General features: G+C 43.7%; 1 protein-coding gene across 3 annotated transcripts in view; it reads left to right on the top strand.

Annotated features, from left to right (window-relative positions):
* The first annotated feature begins 278 nt into the window (after positions 1–278).
* GRB2 (growth factor receptor bound protein 2) overlaps positions 279–15,790 on the top strand; it is a 72,982-nt gene continuing 57,470 nt past the window's right edge. The window contains exons 1-2 of one of the 3 annotated variants that reach the window (XM_032429399.1): positions 279–477; positions 7,870–8,084. In XM_032429399.1, the coding sequence (XP_032285290.1) occupies positions 8,007–8,084 (78 nt within the window). In that variant the 5' untranslated portion in view covers positions 279–477; positions 7,870–8,006. Of the gene's footprint in view, positions 478–1,550; positions 1,716–7,724; positions 8,085–15,790 lie in introns of those variants that run through there. The other 2 variants (XM_032429401.1, XM_032429400.1) reach the window with 2 other exon arrangements.

Below are 15,790 nucleotides of genomic sequence, written 5' to 3'. Positions count from 1 at the left end.
AGGGAAGTGATTAGGGTGTGGTGAAGTTAACTCCTTCAGGGCTAAGCTGTAATTTACCCGCCCTGGCACAGAGAGGGTTACAGCGACCCGGAGGCGGAGCCATGTCGGTGCCACCTGCTCCGGGGCGGTCTGGCGCACGCGCCTTGGCATCTAGATGGTGGCTACCTGCGGGGCTCGGGCCGAGGAGGAGCGCTTGCGCTCTGGGCCTTTTCCGCCGGGGGAAGTCTCGCGGGGGCGGGGCGGGGCGGGGCGGGGCCGCGCGGGGAAGTTCTCGCGGGACCCCGACGAGGAGCGGAAGCCAGGCGGCAGTGCTGCTTCTGCGAGCGGGCGGCGGCGGCAGCGGCAGAGGCGACGAAGACTGAGGCGGCGACGGCGGCGGGAACAGGCGCTGCCGTCGGGGAGCAGCAGCGCGGTCGGCGGCCGCTCGCACCGCTGCAGAGGGGCCGGCCGGGCGCGGAGCGGAGCAGCTGCGCTACGGTGAGTGCGGCCGGCGGCGGCGGCGCTGCTCCGGTGCCTCTTCCCCCCTCGCTCGGCTGCGGGAGTCGGCCTGCGGGGACCGGGCCCAGCCTACCGAGGGCTGCCGGGGTTCGGGGTCGGGGCGGCGAGGCCTGGGGCGGGGGACGGAGTCCCCGGGGCTCCCGGGCTCCGCGTTTCCCCTTTTGGGGAGCTTCCTTCCTGGGGACCGTCCTCCCCCAGCCCTTAGCTCGGTGCAGAGCCCCGGACCCCAGGGCAGGAGGCCGGGTGCTCCTCATTAAGTTTCACGCTTTCTTCCGGAGGGTTTGCGCAGAGGGGTCGGGAGAAGCCCGGGAGCCCTGGGTACTCATTCTGTGAGTCAGTCTGACTTGGCCGGGAGGCGGGGGATTCGCAGCGGCTGCAAATGTGGTGATTGATGCTCTTGCGACCTGCACGGCCACCACGTCACCATCTCCTGGTGTCATTGGGCCGAATTTGGGGAGGGAACCCACCGACCCTATGAATACCGTGAGTTAGAACCTTTGCTGCCGGAGCCAGTCGAGATGTCTAGTTTCTCTTTTTCTTTTTTGAAGCTACTCTGAAAAATACTTGTAAAAGAACAATAAGCAGCAGTTGGTTGGAATGCTCCGGGGCAAGATTTCAGTGCGAGGGGATAGAAAAGCACTGGTATTTTTCATTTGCAACGCTCTCTATATAAGCCACATGAGTTACAGCTTGTTTAGGGAGTCATTATAAAAGTAGGATTTGCAGAGGAGCCGAAGTGCACTCGACATTTATCTTTTGGTACTGTTGACTCAGAGAAGAGTCTAAAAGACACATGAAAGAAGTTAGCATATCTCTTTGGCTTTCCTGTCTCTCTTTCACTTTATACTTCTCCAGCAGTTGCCTTCCCTTTCTATCTACTTCTATTTTCACTGCGGACACTAAATGCTTACTTGTGTAATGCAAGTCATTTGCCCATCCCTTCCCCCCCTCCTTTTTTCTAATCTACTTCCCCTTCCTCCTTTTTGTCCCCTCTTCGGCATAATTTTTCGAGGTTTCTGCCCTTTGGTGCAATTCGTCTTCTCCCTCATTTAAAGATTCCGTTTTCTCTCCGGGGAAGTACCCTCTTTCCTGCTTTATCCTTCACTTTGAAGCGTCCACTGTGTTCCTTCAGTCAGCCAGAAGAGTTGCCAGAGAGCCATGCGAGACTTTAAGTTCTCCCCCTGGGAACTGGGAGGCTCAAAGGATTGAATTCATCCGTAAGTAATCAATACTGCCACTGGGTCACAAGTGTAGCTTGCTTGTGTTATTTGTGTTTTGGTTGTTTTCTTCATTTTAACATTGTGCTTTTGTGTCTGCTTACGCTTTTCTCCCTGTGTCTCTCTTATATTAGTTAAGGAAGATTGGGTCAATTTGGGGCTTGTATGCCTTATCTTTTGGCTTTTAGTGGGAGTGGTTCATGTTAAAAAACAAAACCAACCATAGACCTATATTACAAAAGAATTAAGATAACATGAAATATTTGAGGGAATAGAATTTATTTAGACCACTGATGAATTAAAACTTGCCCATTGTGACAGTATGAATTTATTCTTTACCAGGGTTCTTTTTAATCAGGCCACTTTGTTATGTTGTTGGGGTCTTTTCGATAGAAAGAAGTAACTTTATGTGTTCCATTGCTCCTTCCCTTGTTCAAAATTTTCTGAATTCCCAAAAACCAAAGTTAATTCTTATAATCGGCTTTCTTTGATACTAAAAGCAAGCATTTAAATGCTTGAGGCAGTTTACTTCTTCAGCAAGTGTATTCAGATTTGAGGGATTGCTAGGTTTTAAATACTACTAGTTGATGGTACTTAGCAGTTTTTCTGAGAAAAATCCTGTTATGTTGCCTGTTGTGCCCCAGTGGTTCTGATTGTTACCTAGAACAGAAGACTCATCGATTTTGGAGAAATTAAGTAATACAGACTAGAGACCCACCGTGCTCTCCTGAGAGAAATTAATAGTTACTTGCTTAATTAAAAAAAAACTTTCTGGCACTACTGAAAGACTATTGAGAGCCCTTGGTTTTATTTGTCAAAATTGGCTTTTTCCTAGTTGAGCCAAGTGAATATGCATTATTTCCATTTTATGCAAAGACATTGTAGTGCGTTATCTGGAATGCAAAGTTAAAATCTGGTTAAGCACCCTTCCAGTACAGCAGTGATTCTTAAAGTTTAGCATGCATAAGAATTACCTGTGAATCTTACTTCAGGCTCTGGGCCTCAGGCCACTACATTGCAGAACTCCAGAAGGCACCCCACAGTGAATCAGTCTCTGAATGGAACGATTTTGATGCAACTAGTCCAAGGACCAAAACTGTTGTTACAGAATGCAGCTGTAAAATAATGAGGCTGGAACGTGGTTTTAAATTAGTCAACTTAAATTACACTTTCTGTATATAGAGTAAATATTTAAAAGCCTAAGAGAATAAGTGACGATACATGTGATTAGTCTTTGTATGTGTAAATATTTGAGCATTGTTAGGACTCTGATGTGGAGCAATTTAATTTTAAAGTTTATATTTAATAGGGCTGTTAATTTGTCTACCAGAAAGCTCTTCTGAGTTTGTATGTAGATGGAAGAAGATGGACAATGTAGGAACATATGGAACGGTACTTGAAAAGGTGCTGGTGATGCCGGCCAGTTAACACTTCTTAGTACTTTGTGCCAGAGACTCCACGGCCTTTACTCCACTCCAAGGCCTTTATATGTGCTCTCTCTTAATCATCAAAATGTCCTATCAGGTACATGCGTTATTATCCCCATTTTCCAGCTGAGGGAAACTAGGATTTAGGGAATATAGGTTCACCCATCTAGTGGTAATGGGACAATTGAATTCAGGTCTAACTCCAGAGCGCCAGTAAGATTTTTTAGTGTTTGTTTTTTCTAACTACGAAAGTAGTGATGAAAATACAATTGAGGTGTGTAGTGCAGAAAGAAAAAATATTGGGGTGCCTGGGGGGCTCAGTTGAGCATCTGCCTTTGGCTCAGGTCATGATCCCAGGGTGCTGGGATCAAGTCCAGGCATCAGGCTCCCTGCTCAGCGGCTTGTGTGTGCACCCTCTCTCTTGCTTACTCTCTCTCTCAAATAAATACAATCTTAAAAAAAAAAAAGTGAAAATATTTTGTGATCTTGCTCCTAGAGATAACCTTGTTAACCTTTTGGGTTTTTTCTTTAGCACACACTGATAAATACTATTTTGCTTTATGGAAATGGGATAAACTAATTTTTTGGCATTTTTGTTTTTAATTTGATAGTATCTCTTGGTATTTATATAGGAAGATATTCCATAGATATTCTCATAGATATTGATCAGTTGTATATATATGCATTTGGCACATGGTATTTGTCATTATTTCAGTGAGATAAATCTAGGAATTGGAATTGCTTTTTCAAGGATATGTATTTTAAAATTGTCAACATAAAATTACTATATTATAGTATACTACTATAAAATTACTTTCCAGAAAAATTGAACTGATTAATTCCCTGCTACAGTGTGGGCTCTGTGATGGTTTTATTACTATACTACAGTACCAAGCACATTGTCAGGCATAGAGTAGCTGCTCAAAATGTTAAATGGATGAACGTTGGGTAAAGAATCAGAGTGTGTTCACCCAGAGTATTGCAGAGGCTAAGTATTATAAACCTTTAAAAAATTTGCCAATTAGTAGGTGAAGGAAATCTCGTTTTAATTTGCAGTTTTTAACAGTGAAATTGAACATCTTATGTTTTAAGTAGAATCACATTTTAACTTATCTTGAGTAACTTAATGTCAGGCCCTATTCAAAGCACTTCACGTATATTTTCTGTATTACCTAATAATGAGTGAATCTTATAAAGTAGGTGATACTATCCCCATTTTACAGATGAGAAATGGGGCTTGTTTAAAAGGCTTGCCCAAAATAATAGCTGGTAAGCATCAAGGTCATTACTTGAACCCCGATCAGCCTGCTTTTAAAGATCATGCAGACACTAAGCTATATTGCCCAGTGAGTGTTGTGTATTTTATTGTCTGTAAATTTTGGGAAGAAAAGAGTTAAATGGAAGAAAGAAAATAAAGTCCTACAAATACCTTTAGGGGACTATATTTTAGGATTCAGTGCACATTGCTTGAAATGAACAATTCAGGCTGCGCTTCTGTTTTTTTTTTTTTTTTTTTTAAGATTTTATTTCTTCACTTGGACAGAGAGAGAGAGAGCACAAGCAGGGGGAGTGGCAGGCAGAGGGAGAGGGAGAAGCAGGCGCCCCCAGGAGCAGGGATCCTGATGTGGGGCTTGATCCCACAGGATCAGGACCTGAGCCGAAGGCAGATGCTTAATGCACCGAGCCGGAGCCACCCAGGCACCCCTGCACTTGTGTTCTTCAAATTTGCTGCCTGTGATGGACTGCAGGGTGTATGCTGGAACAGCTTAACCATTCTCATTAGAGTTCAGTGTTAAATGTACTCTCAACCCATTTTCTCTGTTAAAATCATTATACATTGCGTCCACTTTCAGTTTTCTTCTTTTGATAATTAGTGTTGTGTATAAGATAGTTTTTTGTGGGTTTGTTGTTGGTTGTTTTTGCCTTTAATGAAACACATCCTTTTGAATTCCTTTAGCCTGTGTGCTCTTTTCTGTGGCTAGCCTGAGAAGCTGAGCCCTTCAGGTTTTCTCCATGAGCTGCTAATTTTTATTTGGCATAGCCAAAGAAGTATCAATTGTGCCTGGTTTTCATTTCTCTCAAACTGTATCTCACAAAGCAGTAGTTACTTGAAACATGATTTTCAAGAGTGTCTGTTTATGCTTTCTCTAGGAATCCTATGGTAGATGAGTTGGGTCACCGGAAAACCCAGTGTTGAAAACTGTCTTGGTTTTTATGCTGTAGCAGTTCAGTTACACTGCAGTTGTCTGAAATCCCGAATGACCTAGAAATTTATGCCCTGTTACAACATACTACCTTGACAGTGACAATGCTTTGAGTTTCTGATTTTCTGATTTCTGTTTTTCAAAAATGAAACTCCTTATCTTTGTTAGATCTGCTCAGTTCAGCTTCCCAGCATTGATACATAGTCCCAACAATCAGCCCTGGAGACCAATTAAAATAAATGACCTGGTCAGGTAGAAAATATTGAAAGTATTGACAGGCATGTAGCAGAGATCTTGGAGCATTTGCAACAAAATAAAAATAGGTACACACATTGGAAAGAAGGCAAAAAAGGAAAAGCAGTTATTAATGCCAGGAAAAAGTAAAGGATTGTGCTAGAAAGGAAGGTTGCTTGTAATATATTTAAATCAGCAGTGAAGAATATTTTGTAATATGAAACTCTGCTTAAACCGGAATAGGTATTACTGGAAGGGGCAAGGGGAAGCTGGCAGGGGTGAACGTCTTGCAAGCGATAGGTCATGGCTGGAATAAACTAAGAAACAGCAGTAAAAGCATATTATTTAGAAATATTGTAAGTAAATACAAAGAGAAAGCTAAAAATAAAATTGAGGGTGATTGCTGGTAGGTGTTGGGGTGAGGAACTGCCCCCCTTTTTTATAAGCCTTTTAAAAGCAGTGACTTTCAAAATTATATACATGGATAAGTTTGATTAAAAAAGCAACTACAGAGAGAATAAGTAAAGGGTGTTTAAGGACACATAAAAATACTCTGAGGGGTGCCCGGCTGGCTCAGGCGAGAGAGCATGGGACTTGATCTTGGGGTCGTGAGTTTGAGCCCCATGTTGGGTGTAGAGATCACTTAAAATTTAAAATAAATACTCTTGAGACTAATCTTCATATATATATGTGTATTTTATATTTGCTAGAGCTCTGTCTTCCCTCTTTTAGAGCCAGCCGCACATGGGATATCGTAGGTATGGCCTGATAGAATAAACATTGGTTTGGTTGATTAGTTTACCTGCAGTAGAATGTTTGGCTTTCAGAATTTGACTGAAGGACTTTTTATTACCAGGTGATTTCTTCCCTCCTTGGTAACACTCATTTCCTTCTTAATATTCCCAGCTGGTTTACTGCTTAGTCCATTTGCAGCTATGCTTGATTAATGCCCCAATTGTTAACTTTAGAACAAAAGAATAATCACCCGTGCCCCTCAGATGAGCTTTTTGCTAGGTGGTAATTATCCAAGAAGGGTGTCACTATAATCTGTCCCCATTCTGCCACTGTCAGTGTTGTTTTCTGCTTTTATTTAGCCTGTATGAAAACACTAACTGAAAACAAGAATGGGACTTTATTTTCCTTTCCTTAGGCAGAGGTCTAGATTATGTCCGTGTTCAGGGCTGGAGATGGTATGCCCACAGCTCACCATCACGTAGTACACTACCTAAGGGTTTTTACAGAATCTTTACCTGCAAAATGCAATTTGGTTCATTTTAGAACCCCTCTGGCTCTGAGAAAAGCAGCTGTTGTCAGGGTAACTGTGAGAGGCTTCTGTTTGATTTACTGGCACCATCTCCCTGCACTTTCTCCAGATAAGGCATCTGGCCGCTCAGATTCTGAAAAACGGATTCCTTTCAAGCGTAGTTAGGACTTCAGCTTTGCTCCCTAGGGTAGTTGGAAATAATGTGGAGGCTCCTTCTGGAAATGCTGAACCTTGGACATCTATTTCAAGGGCTATTGGGACTCCAAAGTCTTGGGGGTGTTCAGAGGAGAAGGGTGCCTTAGGCAAGAGCAGGTCTTCACCAACAAAAGGCTCTGACGCTGGATCTCCTTTTTCTGGTTACCTGAGCTTGCTGATCACAGTTTGGAAGTGATAGAGGGAGAGCTGCCTTGCTCAGAATAGCAAATTGAATTTAAAGGAGGAGTTCCGAGGTTCACTTTCTCCTGCTTTCCTAGGAGCAGACCAAGGGTTAGTTTCTGAGAACAGTTCAAGCAGCTCAGGACCAAAGCCGGAATTGCTTGCTTTTGACTGGATAGGGGACCCAACGTTTTCAGAAGACCAGAAAGCTTGGCGGGGAGAAAGGAAGGAAATGGGCCCAGGCTACTGAGAAAAGCGGGGTGCCATCCCCAGGGCGAGGCCTTTCTTTGAGTGGACTGCATTTCGGGCCGGAGGAGCAGAGAGCGTAAGGGGCGAGGGAGGAAAGGCGGAGACTGAGCGGGTGTCCAGCCGGTTCCTGCACACCGCGCACACCCAGCGGGAAGGAAGAGGAAGTGTGTTCTTGGAATAGCTCGAACGGCGGCCGCCATTGGCCGGCGGGGCTGTCAGTCGCCTGGGGGCTGAGACTGCGAAGAGGAAGGAGGCGATCGGGGCTCCTGCCTGCGAGCGAGGGAGGCGGGCCGAGCCAGGCCGAGCCAGGGGGCGTGGGGGCTGGGGCGGCAGGCCGATCGGCAGGGCGGGGCTGCCTTCGGTGCTGGCCACTTCTCTCACCCATCCCTCTTGTGATTCAGGGTGGCATTGTGTGTCCCGGAGTGCACGAGCGAGTCCCGGGAGAGCGGCGAGGCCGAGCCCAGAGCGCTGGGTGGCTTCGGCAGGGAAGACTCCCTTCCCCTGGCTTCAGGCTGCTGAGCCCTGAGCAGCGCTCAGAATGGAAGCCATCGCCAAATATGACTTCAAAGCTACTGCTGACGACGAGCTGAGCTTCAAAAGGGGGGACATCCTCAAGGTAAGTGTGATGCCACGCAAATGCTGAGATGGCCTCCTCTTGTACTCACCTACCTTCGTTTGCCCTGATAACACACAAAGAAGCCGAGCTCGTCCTTTCTCATTGCCCACTTTTCCCATTTACCGTGGGGCGGGCTCTGGATAGCTGACAGAGATGCTGAGTGGAATATTAAATATGACTTAAGAGGGTTGGTGTGATGTATGGCCTTTAACTGCCTTTGTGTGAATGCCTCGAGTATTTCTATTGCTTGTTGGTTGGTAATTCAAGTAAAGTCAAAGCAGCGTGAGTGTATGAGTAGACTGATCTTGTAGTCTTATTAAGCATTGGGGGATTTTTTTTTTTAAAGACTTAAACTTGAAGTATTTGTGTAAAAGCACTCAATTAGTCTTACTTTACCTAGTCAAAAGATTTTTGCAATCCAGAACCTGATGCTAGTTGGTTAGAAATGAATTTCCTCTAGTTTAGAGAGGTGGTTAGAAGTATATGCCAAAACTCATTAAAGAACCTCAGTGTCTTTTAATTCTTTGTGAAAAAACTAGTGGAGTTCTAAATCCTAAGGTTCATCTTGCTGTTGTACGAGTCAGATGGCGATTTTCTTAAAAGAAACTTGAGCAATTACCCTGTATTACACTCTAATTGCACAAAAGAAACCTGCTGACAGTTTAAAAATAAGCTGCTTTCCAGTTTGCAGCTCATTCTGAGCCCAAACTATTTACTTGAGGATTCGCTTTCCACCTGGCACATGGTAATTATGTTGTTTACCCAATTGACGGCAGCAGCTTGCCCTTTTGGGTATGTAATTTATTTTTACAAGGGTGGGTGTTATCGAATAATGTGTCAGCTCTGCAGGAGGAGAACCTGAAGTTTAGCGTTTGCATATTCCATGTTCACGGCCTCTCAAGTTCTGACATTTTTTCCTCAGAGGCGTTTGTAGTCTGATGGTTGAGAGTTTGCCACACATTTGTTTACTACCCCTGAGTGAAATTATTAAAATTTTACAAAGAGGAAGAAAGTGGAAATGTAGAAATGTGGTCCCTTATAAAAAGACCGCTGATTTTTTTTTTTCCCCTTTTTTGAGTCTTGCCGACCTGTGGGTAGTTACTATTTTGCTCTCCTTGCCTGAGACATAGAGTTCCACTCTGAACTGTGTTATGTTAGAAATGTAGGTTGTACTTCCTAGAAGGCAATATTGAAGAGTCCTTTAAGGGGAACGAAAGTGTTTTTTTCAGAGCTGTTCTTGTGATGCCAAGCTTCCCGAGGATATTCTCAAAGTCAGCACTGAAGTGTCAGAAAGCAGACCGAACCAGCTGTAGGTTTTAGAGTAACATACGTTTTCTGTTTCTATTTTCTTAGCTAGAAGTCAGAGCAAAGGAGCAAACTTAGACTGTTAAATTACTCTGTATTGTTGGTGTACAGAGGAGTAATTTGATGTTTCCATAGGTGATTACTGTTTTCAGCAGATAAACAGTCGTGGTATCATCATAAGATTGGCTACTCAAATATTGTACACCTGAAACTAATATAACACTATGTTAACTATAATGAAATTTAAAAAAAGATTGGCTGCTCAGGTACTCACGTCTGTAGCCTCTACAAAAATCTTGTGGGAACAATCCCCTCCCCCCCAGTGCAAACTTGGGTTTCTCCATTAAGCTCACCCAAGAAACTTGAATCTGGAAGCCTGGTAGTTCATATTTTTCTCTAAGTTTATCCCATTATGTATTTAGCACTAAAGCAACAAAACGAAACTAAGGATTTGAGCTCTATTTTTAATAATTTTTAGGCCAGAACCTTCCCTGTTACCACTGAAGTTTATCCTAGACCTAGACCATGAGCATCTCATAAGTTCTCCAACTTAAATTGGCAAATTCTTGAACAAGTGTGAAACCCTTCTCTCCCATCCTATAATTAGAGAAGATGATACTGTTTAACATTCCCCCAGAAATTGTTCTGATGGGAGAGAAAGTGAGTCAGAGTGTTCACATTTACTTCCAGATTTTCTTTGGGGAGAGAAAAGTGCATATATTTGGTTCTTTCCAATTTGGTAGATAACTGGCATATGAAGTCATAATGTCATTATTACTTTTGAATGGTGACTGACCGTTAGCTATTTATTAGTAATCTTGTGGCTTTACTCCAAAAAAAAAAAAGTGACGATACAGTAGTTGCCCTTTGTCTCAAAATTCTGTGAAACAGCTGAGTGAAAAGGAGGGACATTGCTTTGTCTTAAGAGCTGTTATTTTAAAAAGCAGTGTTTCCTTCATTTGATTGTTCAAGGAGTAACTGGTTTCATTTGAGTGGCTTTGATTTGATTTGATAGCTCTTTAGGATGTAGGCTGTGAGCCAAAACATGTTTAGAAGTGGCTGGCATAGCATTGACCAGTTTGACTTGAATGAAATAGGCCTATATTTGCTCTCTCTCGATAAGGGGGGGCATGTACACGTGGGTACTGAATGCATTTTATTTGAAGATAATGCAGTAGCAAGGGGCTTGGTGCTCTACCTCTGACTAGAGTTGAGAGGGATTTACTCTTCTCACTGTCTTGGAGCTCCTGGTTAAATTTGGTTAATGTGTACCCCATCTTCCAGCAGGCCACTTGCTTACTTTCCATCTACACATTGACTTGTGCTGCCCTGAAAAAAAAAGAGAGAAAAATAAAAACATTTTACTGGTGGGGCGCCTGGGTGGCTCAGTCGTTAAGCGTCTGCCTTCGGCTCAGGTCATGATCTCAGGGTCCTGGGATCGAGCCCCACATCGGGCTCCCTGCTTGGCGGGAAGCCTGCTTCTCCCTCTCCCACTCCCCCTGCTTGTGTTCCCTCTCTCGCTGTGCCTCTCTCTGTCAAATAAATAAATAAAATCTATAAAAAAAAAAAAAACATTTTACTGGAAGCCTAAAATAGAACTGAATGCTTCAGTATATCTGCTTTTGTTACTGTTCCTCTTATAAAAGCGTGTGTTTTTTGGAGGGGAGGAAGAGAAGGGCATTGGGGCAGAGAAATGGAAGGAATTGCTCTTCTGTCAGAGGTTTCAACCTTGCATGGCCAAAATGAACCTAAATTTCCCTGCTGTTGTACTGTAGGCTTCAGATAGTTCCAGGGGTTCTCCACCAAACCAGGCCTCTGAATTCTCTACCCTAGAGCACGGAATACATCTGAACTTACCTTAAAGTCAAATCTGTTTAGGGGCTTACGTACCCATACTTCAGACAGTGCTGTGTACAAATTAAGTGACCATTTTGAGCTCTCAAACCTATATTCATTGCATTCAAGAGCCGGCAGCTTGTTTTCTATCAAGGCAGACCTTTAATTCTAGAAAAGAACCAACAGTGGATCATCTCAGTGTCTTCTACTTGTCTGGCACTAACTACCTTTATCAATTTTCAGTACTGATTTAGGAATAGGTCTTGGGGGGTGCCTGGCTGGATCATTCGGTGGAGCGTTTGTTCAACTCTTGATCTCGGGGTTGTGAGTTCGGGCCCCATGTTGGGTGTAGAGATTACTTAAAAATCTTAGAAAAGAGGAGAAATAGGTCTTGGGTTCACACTCGGCTCTTTGAAGCTTTCTATCTTGGTGCTGATGACCTGTTTTAATGTCACATTTACTGAGCATCTCCTTGAGCCACATCCTGGGATAAGTTGCTTTGAGAGTTGGGGAAGAAATACTTTCTCCCTTGAGGAACTCTAAAATCAAATAAGAGAAGTGAAATTAATATGTGAAGGAGGATATAGCAGTATACAAAATTAGAGGATTTTTAGAACAGGAGAAGACCTTTTAAAATCTCTTAATTTCGATTTTTATTATTTTTTAGATGAGGAAATGGCCTGTAGAGGTTAAATGATCCATCCAAGATCACAACTATTAGTACTTAGTAAGAAAGTGGTATTGCACGGGATGCTGAGTTGTGTCACACGCTGTAACTGTCAGAGTAACGTAGGAAGGGCAGCGACTGGTAAGAGCTGACGTCTGAGAGTGCTGTGTGGGGTGTGACTTGAACTGGCCCTCGCCAGAGGGATGGGAGGGGGCGGCGGGGGGTGCTAGTTGTGTTTGAGATAGGAACGCTAGAATGGGGTCATTGACTGTGCCATCATGGAAAAGAAGGTAGAGTTGGAGTGAGATAAGAAAAACCAGTAAGAATTTGATCTTGTCCTTAAGAAGCCTTTGCAGGCTTTTAGCTGATGATGGAAGTGTTCTGGGATAGGAGGGAAGCCTGGAGCCCCAGCCTGCATAGGTGCTGGAGACTAGGAATGAAGGACGGGGGTGGAGGGTGTTGAGAGATGCTGAATGGACAAATAAGGGGATTTCTGCCTGTCAGCTGGGGACATTGGAATAAATCTGTGTAACTGAGAAACGAATGCCCACTGAGTATGTTCCTGAGAGCCAGGAATCGGAACTGGGGTTTGATTGGTAATAGTTTTCATAGCAGCCGGAAGTCCTGAATTTGAGTACCGGAGTCTCCTTTCAGGTGTTTGAATGATTAAACCTTTATGGGGTTGGTGTGGGTTGTTTTGTTTTTTTCATGATTTCACATTCATTGTACTTGGTAGGAGCATTTCTCTGCCTGTTGATAAGAATTCTTGGAGCGCCTGGGTGGCTTAGTTGGTTAAGCATATGCCTTTGGCTCAGGTTGTGATCCCGGGGTCCTGGGATCAAGCCAGGGACCCTGCTTACCCCACCCCCACCCCCACCCCCGCTCATGCTCTCTCATAAATCTTCAAAAAAAAAAATTCTTACCGATCTTGACTAAATCCAGAATTTTGCATTTAATCTTTATGAATGAGGATGTTGTTTGAATTCTCTTAGAACAGATAATTTACCTTTCACTATATTCATTTTTACCCCTGTCATCTGAATGGACAGTTTCCAAATAGGTGCTAAGAATGAGCTTTCAGTTCCTATACAAGACTCCTTTGGAGGGCCTGGCTAAAGACCAGTCATCCCTGTTAGAGAAAGAAATGAGTAAGGAAATGCAGTGTTCCTTTGGGGATCTTTCAGTTTTCACCTCTGTAAGCCATTATAGTTGAAGTCATCCTTGAATAGCTATCATTTATGGAGCATTTACTATGCCACAGAGTTTGACATTATTTCTAATTTGCTTCGTGAAAGGTTGGCCCTCCTTAGCCTCATCCTGTGACTGCAGAAACAGACACACAAGTTAAGAAATTTGCTCAGGTTGACACATGTAGTAAGCGGCGAAGCTGGGCCTTGATCTTAGGTCTGGCTCCCATGCTCCCTCTACGGTACATTACTGCTCCTCTTAACTGTCAGGTGTGAGGAAACCGGAAATGTGAGGTATCAGCAATCCTGCTTTGCTCACCTGCCAGGCATGGGCAGCTCATTTGTGGTACTCCTTCTACTGAGTGACTTACTGGACATCGTATCTAAAGTAAATTGAGTTCAACAGTGAAAGAAATGGGTAAGATGAGATCATTTTGCCTGTCAGATTAGCAAGAATGATAACAATTGACCCCACCCTGTGTTGGCCAGGATGTGGAGAAATGGACTCTTGTCACTTTCTGCCAGTGGGGGTTGTACCAGTAACACGGTCTTTCAGCATGGTGGCTTGGTGACATGTATCAGAACATAAAACAGCCCAGCAATTCTACTTTTAAAAATTTATTCTTTTTTTTAAGATTTTATTTATTTGAGAGACAGAGCTAGAGAGCACAAGTTGGGGAGGAGAAGCAGGCTCCCCGCCAAACAGGGAGCCCGACACGGGGCTCGATCCCAGGAGCCTGGGATCATGACCGGAGCTGAAGGCAGCCATTTAACCGACTGAGCCACCCAGGTGCCCCTAAAAATTTATTCTAAGAAAATTCTCAAACAAGTTTTTAAAAAATGTAGGCATAAGGTATTTACTTCAGTTAATATGTGTACCACCTAGAAAAGAAATTTCTGCTGTTAAATTCTGAAATATCATTTGTAAGATGCATTTCAGAGATGTTAAAATGTGTAAAAAGAGGCATCTTTGAATTGATGGAATTACCATATTACCAAAACCCCACCAAAAACCCAAGTAGCCCGTAAGTAGGGGGCTACATAAGCAGGTTATGGTGCTTGTCAAATGGAATGCCGTTAAGTTGTTAACGTTGGTGTAAATCTATGTCAACACAGAATAACGTCTACAGTTGGCACAGAGAAGTGTTTAAATGGATCCTCTTTTAAAAAGTAATGTAACACGTTGAATGTTCAGGATGTCCTTGCACTAAGCTAAATATTTTATTTCCATTCCCTTTTAATCCCCGCAAGAATCCTAACAAAGATGCTGTTATCCCCATTTTACTGATCAGGAACGTGAGGCTTAGGTTAAGTAACTGGCCCAAGTTTACAAGTTAGCATTTGAATCCAGGCCGGTTTGAGTCCAGATTCTGTATTATTAACCGCCACCCTGCAGGGCCTTTTCATACCCAAATGAGGTCAATGGAGAGGCGGATCGCATTTAGGGTTATTTCTGTTTGCTTATTAAATACATGGACTTCTAAATGGTCCTCTAAAAGGTAACAGATGCCTCCAAGGAGCTTGATTTTAGGTGATTTTTACTCATTTTTTGTCCTCATTTCTCTTTAATCTATAGTCTTACTAAAACAAAGTTATGGGGCGCCTGGGTGGCTCAGTCGTTAGGCGTCTGCCTTCGGCTCCGGTCATGATCCCAGGGTCCTGGGATCGAGCCCCGCATCGGGCTCCCTACTCTGCGGGAAGCCTGCTTCTCCCTCTCCCACGCCCCCTGCTTGTGTTTCCTCTCTCGCTGTGTCTCTCTGTCAAATAAATAAATAAAATCTACAAAAAAAAACAATAAAGTTATATTCAAGTAGTAGTTAACATTTTGCATGTTTTATCTGACGGATATTCCAGGAAGTTAAAGGGCTCTGGTCAGAGGTTGGTTGGTTGGTTTTCTAATGGCTGAGGTTTAACCTGCTTTTAAATCTTTAGGCTGAAATCCACCGTGACTCAGTGTCCTAAAACTTAGAGATCCTTTAAAAAGTGATTCAGAATGACTTTAAGGAAAATCATGGTCCTTTTAGCAGATACTCCCTCAGTTGCACCGTGTGGATGTGGAATGAGAGACATCTGTAGTATTGTGGTAAAGAACAGGTGCTCCAACAGTCCAGGCTAGACCCACCTGCTTTGAATCCCAGCTCTACAACTGGCAGATCTGACATTGTGGTCTTGGGTGATTTACTTTGTGCTTTGATTCTCCCATGTGTAAAATGGGACCAAGAGCACCTATCTTCCTAGAATCACAATGCGGATTAGAAAAGCCTAATATAGGGGCTCCTGGGTGGCTCAGTCGTTTAAGCATCTGCCTTCGGCTCAGGTCATGATCCCTGTGTCCTGGGAGTCCTGAGTCGTCATCGGGCTCCCTGCTCAGCGGGGAGTCTGCTTCTCCCCCCCCTTCCCCTCCCCTCATGCTCTCTCTCTCTCTCAAATAAAATCTTAAAAAAAAAAAAAAAAAGATGGGTTGCCTGGGTGGCTCAGTTGTTAAGCGTCTGCCTTCGGCTTAGGTCATGGTTCCAGGGTCCTGGGATCGAGCCCCACGTCCCTGCTCTGTGGGAAGCCTGCTTCTCCCTCTCCCACCCCCCCTGCTTGTGTTCCCTCTCTTGCTGTGTCTCTCTCTGTCAAATAAATAAAATCTTTTTTAAAAAAAGAAAAAGCCTAATATATTCATGTGCTTAAAGCAGTGACTGGCCTAAAGTAGACAATGCCAGCTG

Source organism: Phoca vitulina, unplaced genomic scaffold (assembly GCF_004348235.1).
Source record: "Phoca vitulina isolate PV1807 unplaced genomic scaffold, GSC_HSeal_1.0 scaffold41, whole genome shotgun sequence".
NCBI lineage: Eukaryota > Metazoa > Chordata > Mammalia > Carnivora > Phocidae > Phoca > Phoca vitulina.
This window is presented reverse-complemented; position numbering and strand designations above follow the sequence as displayed.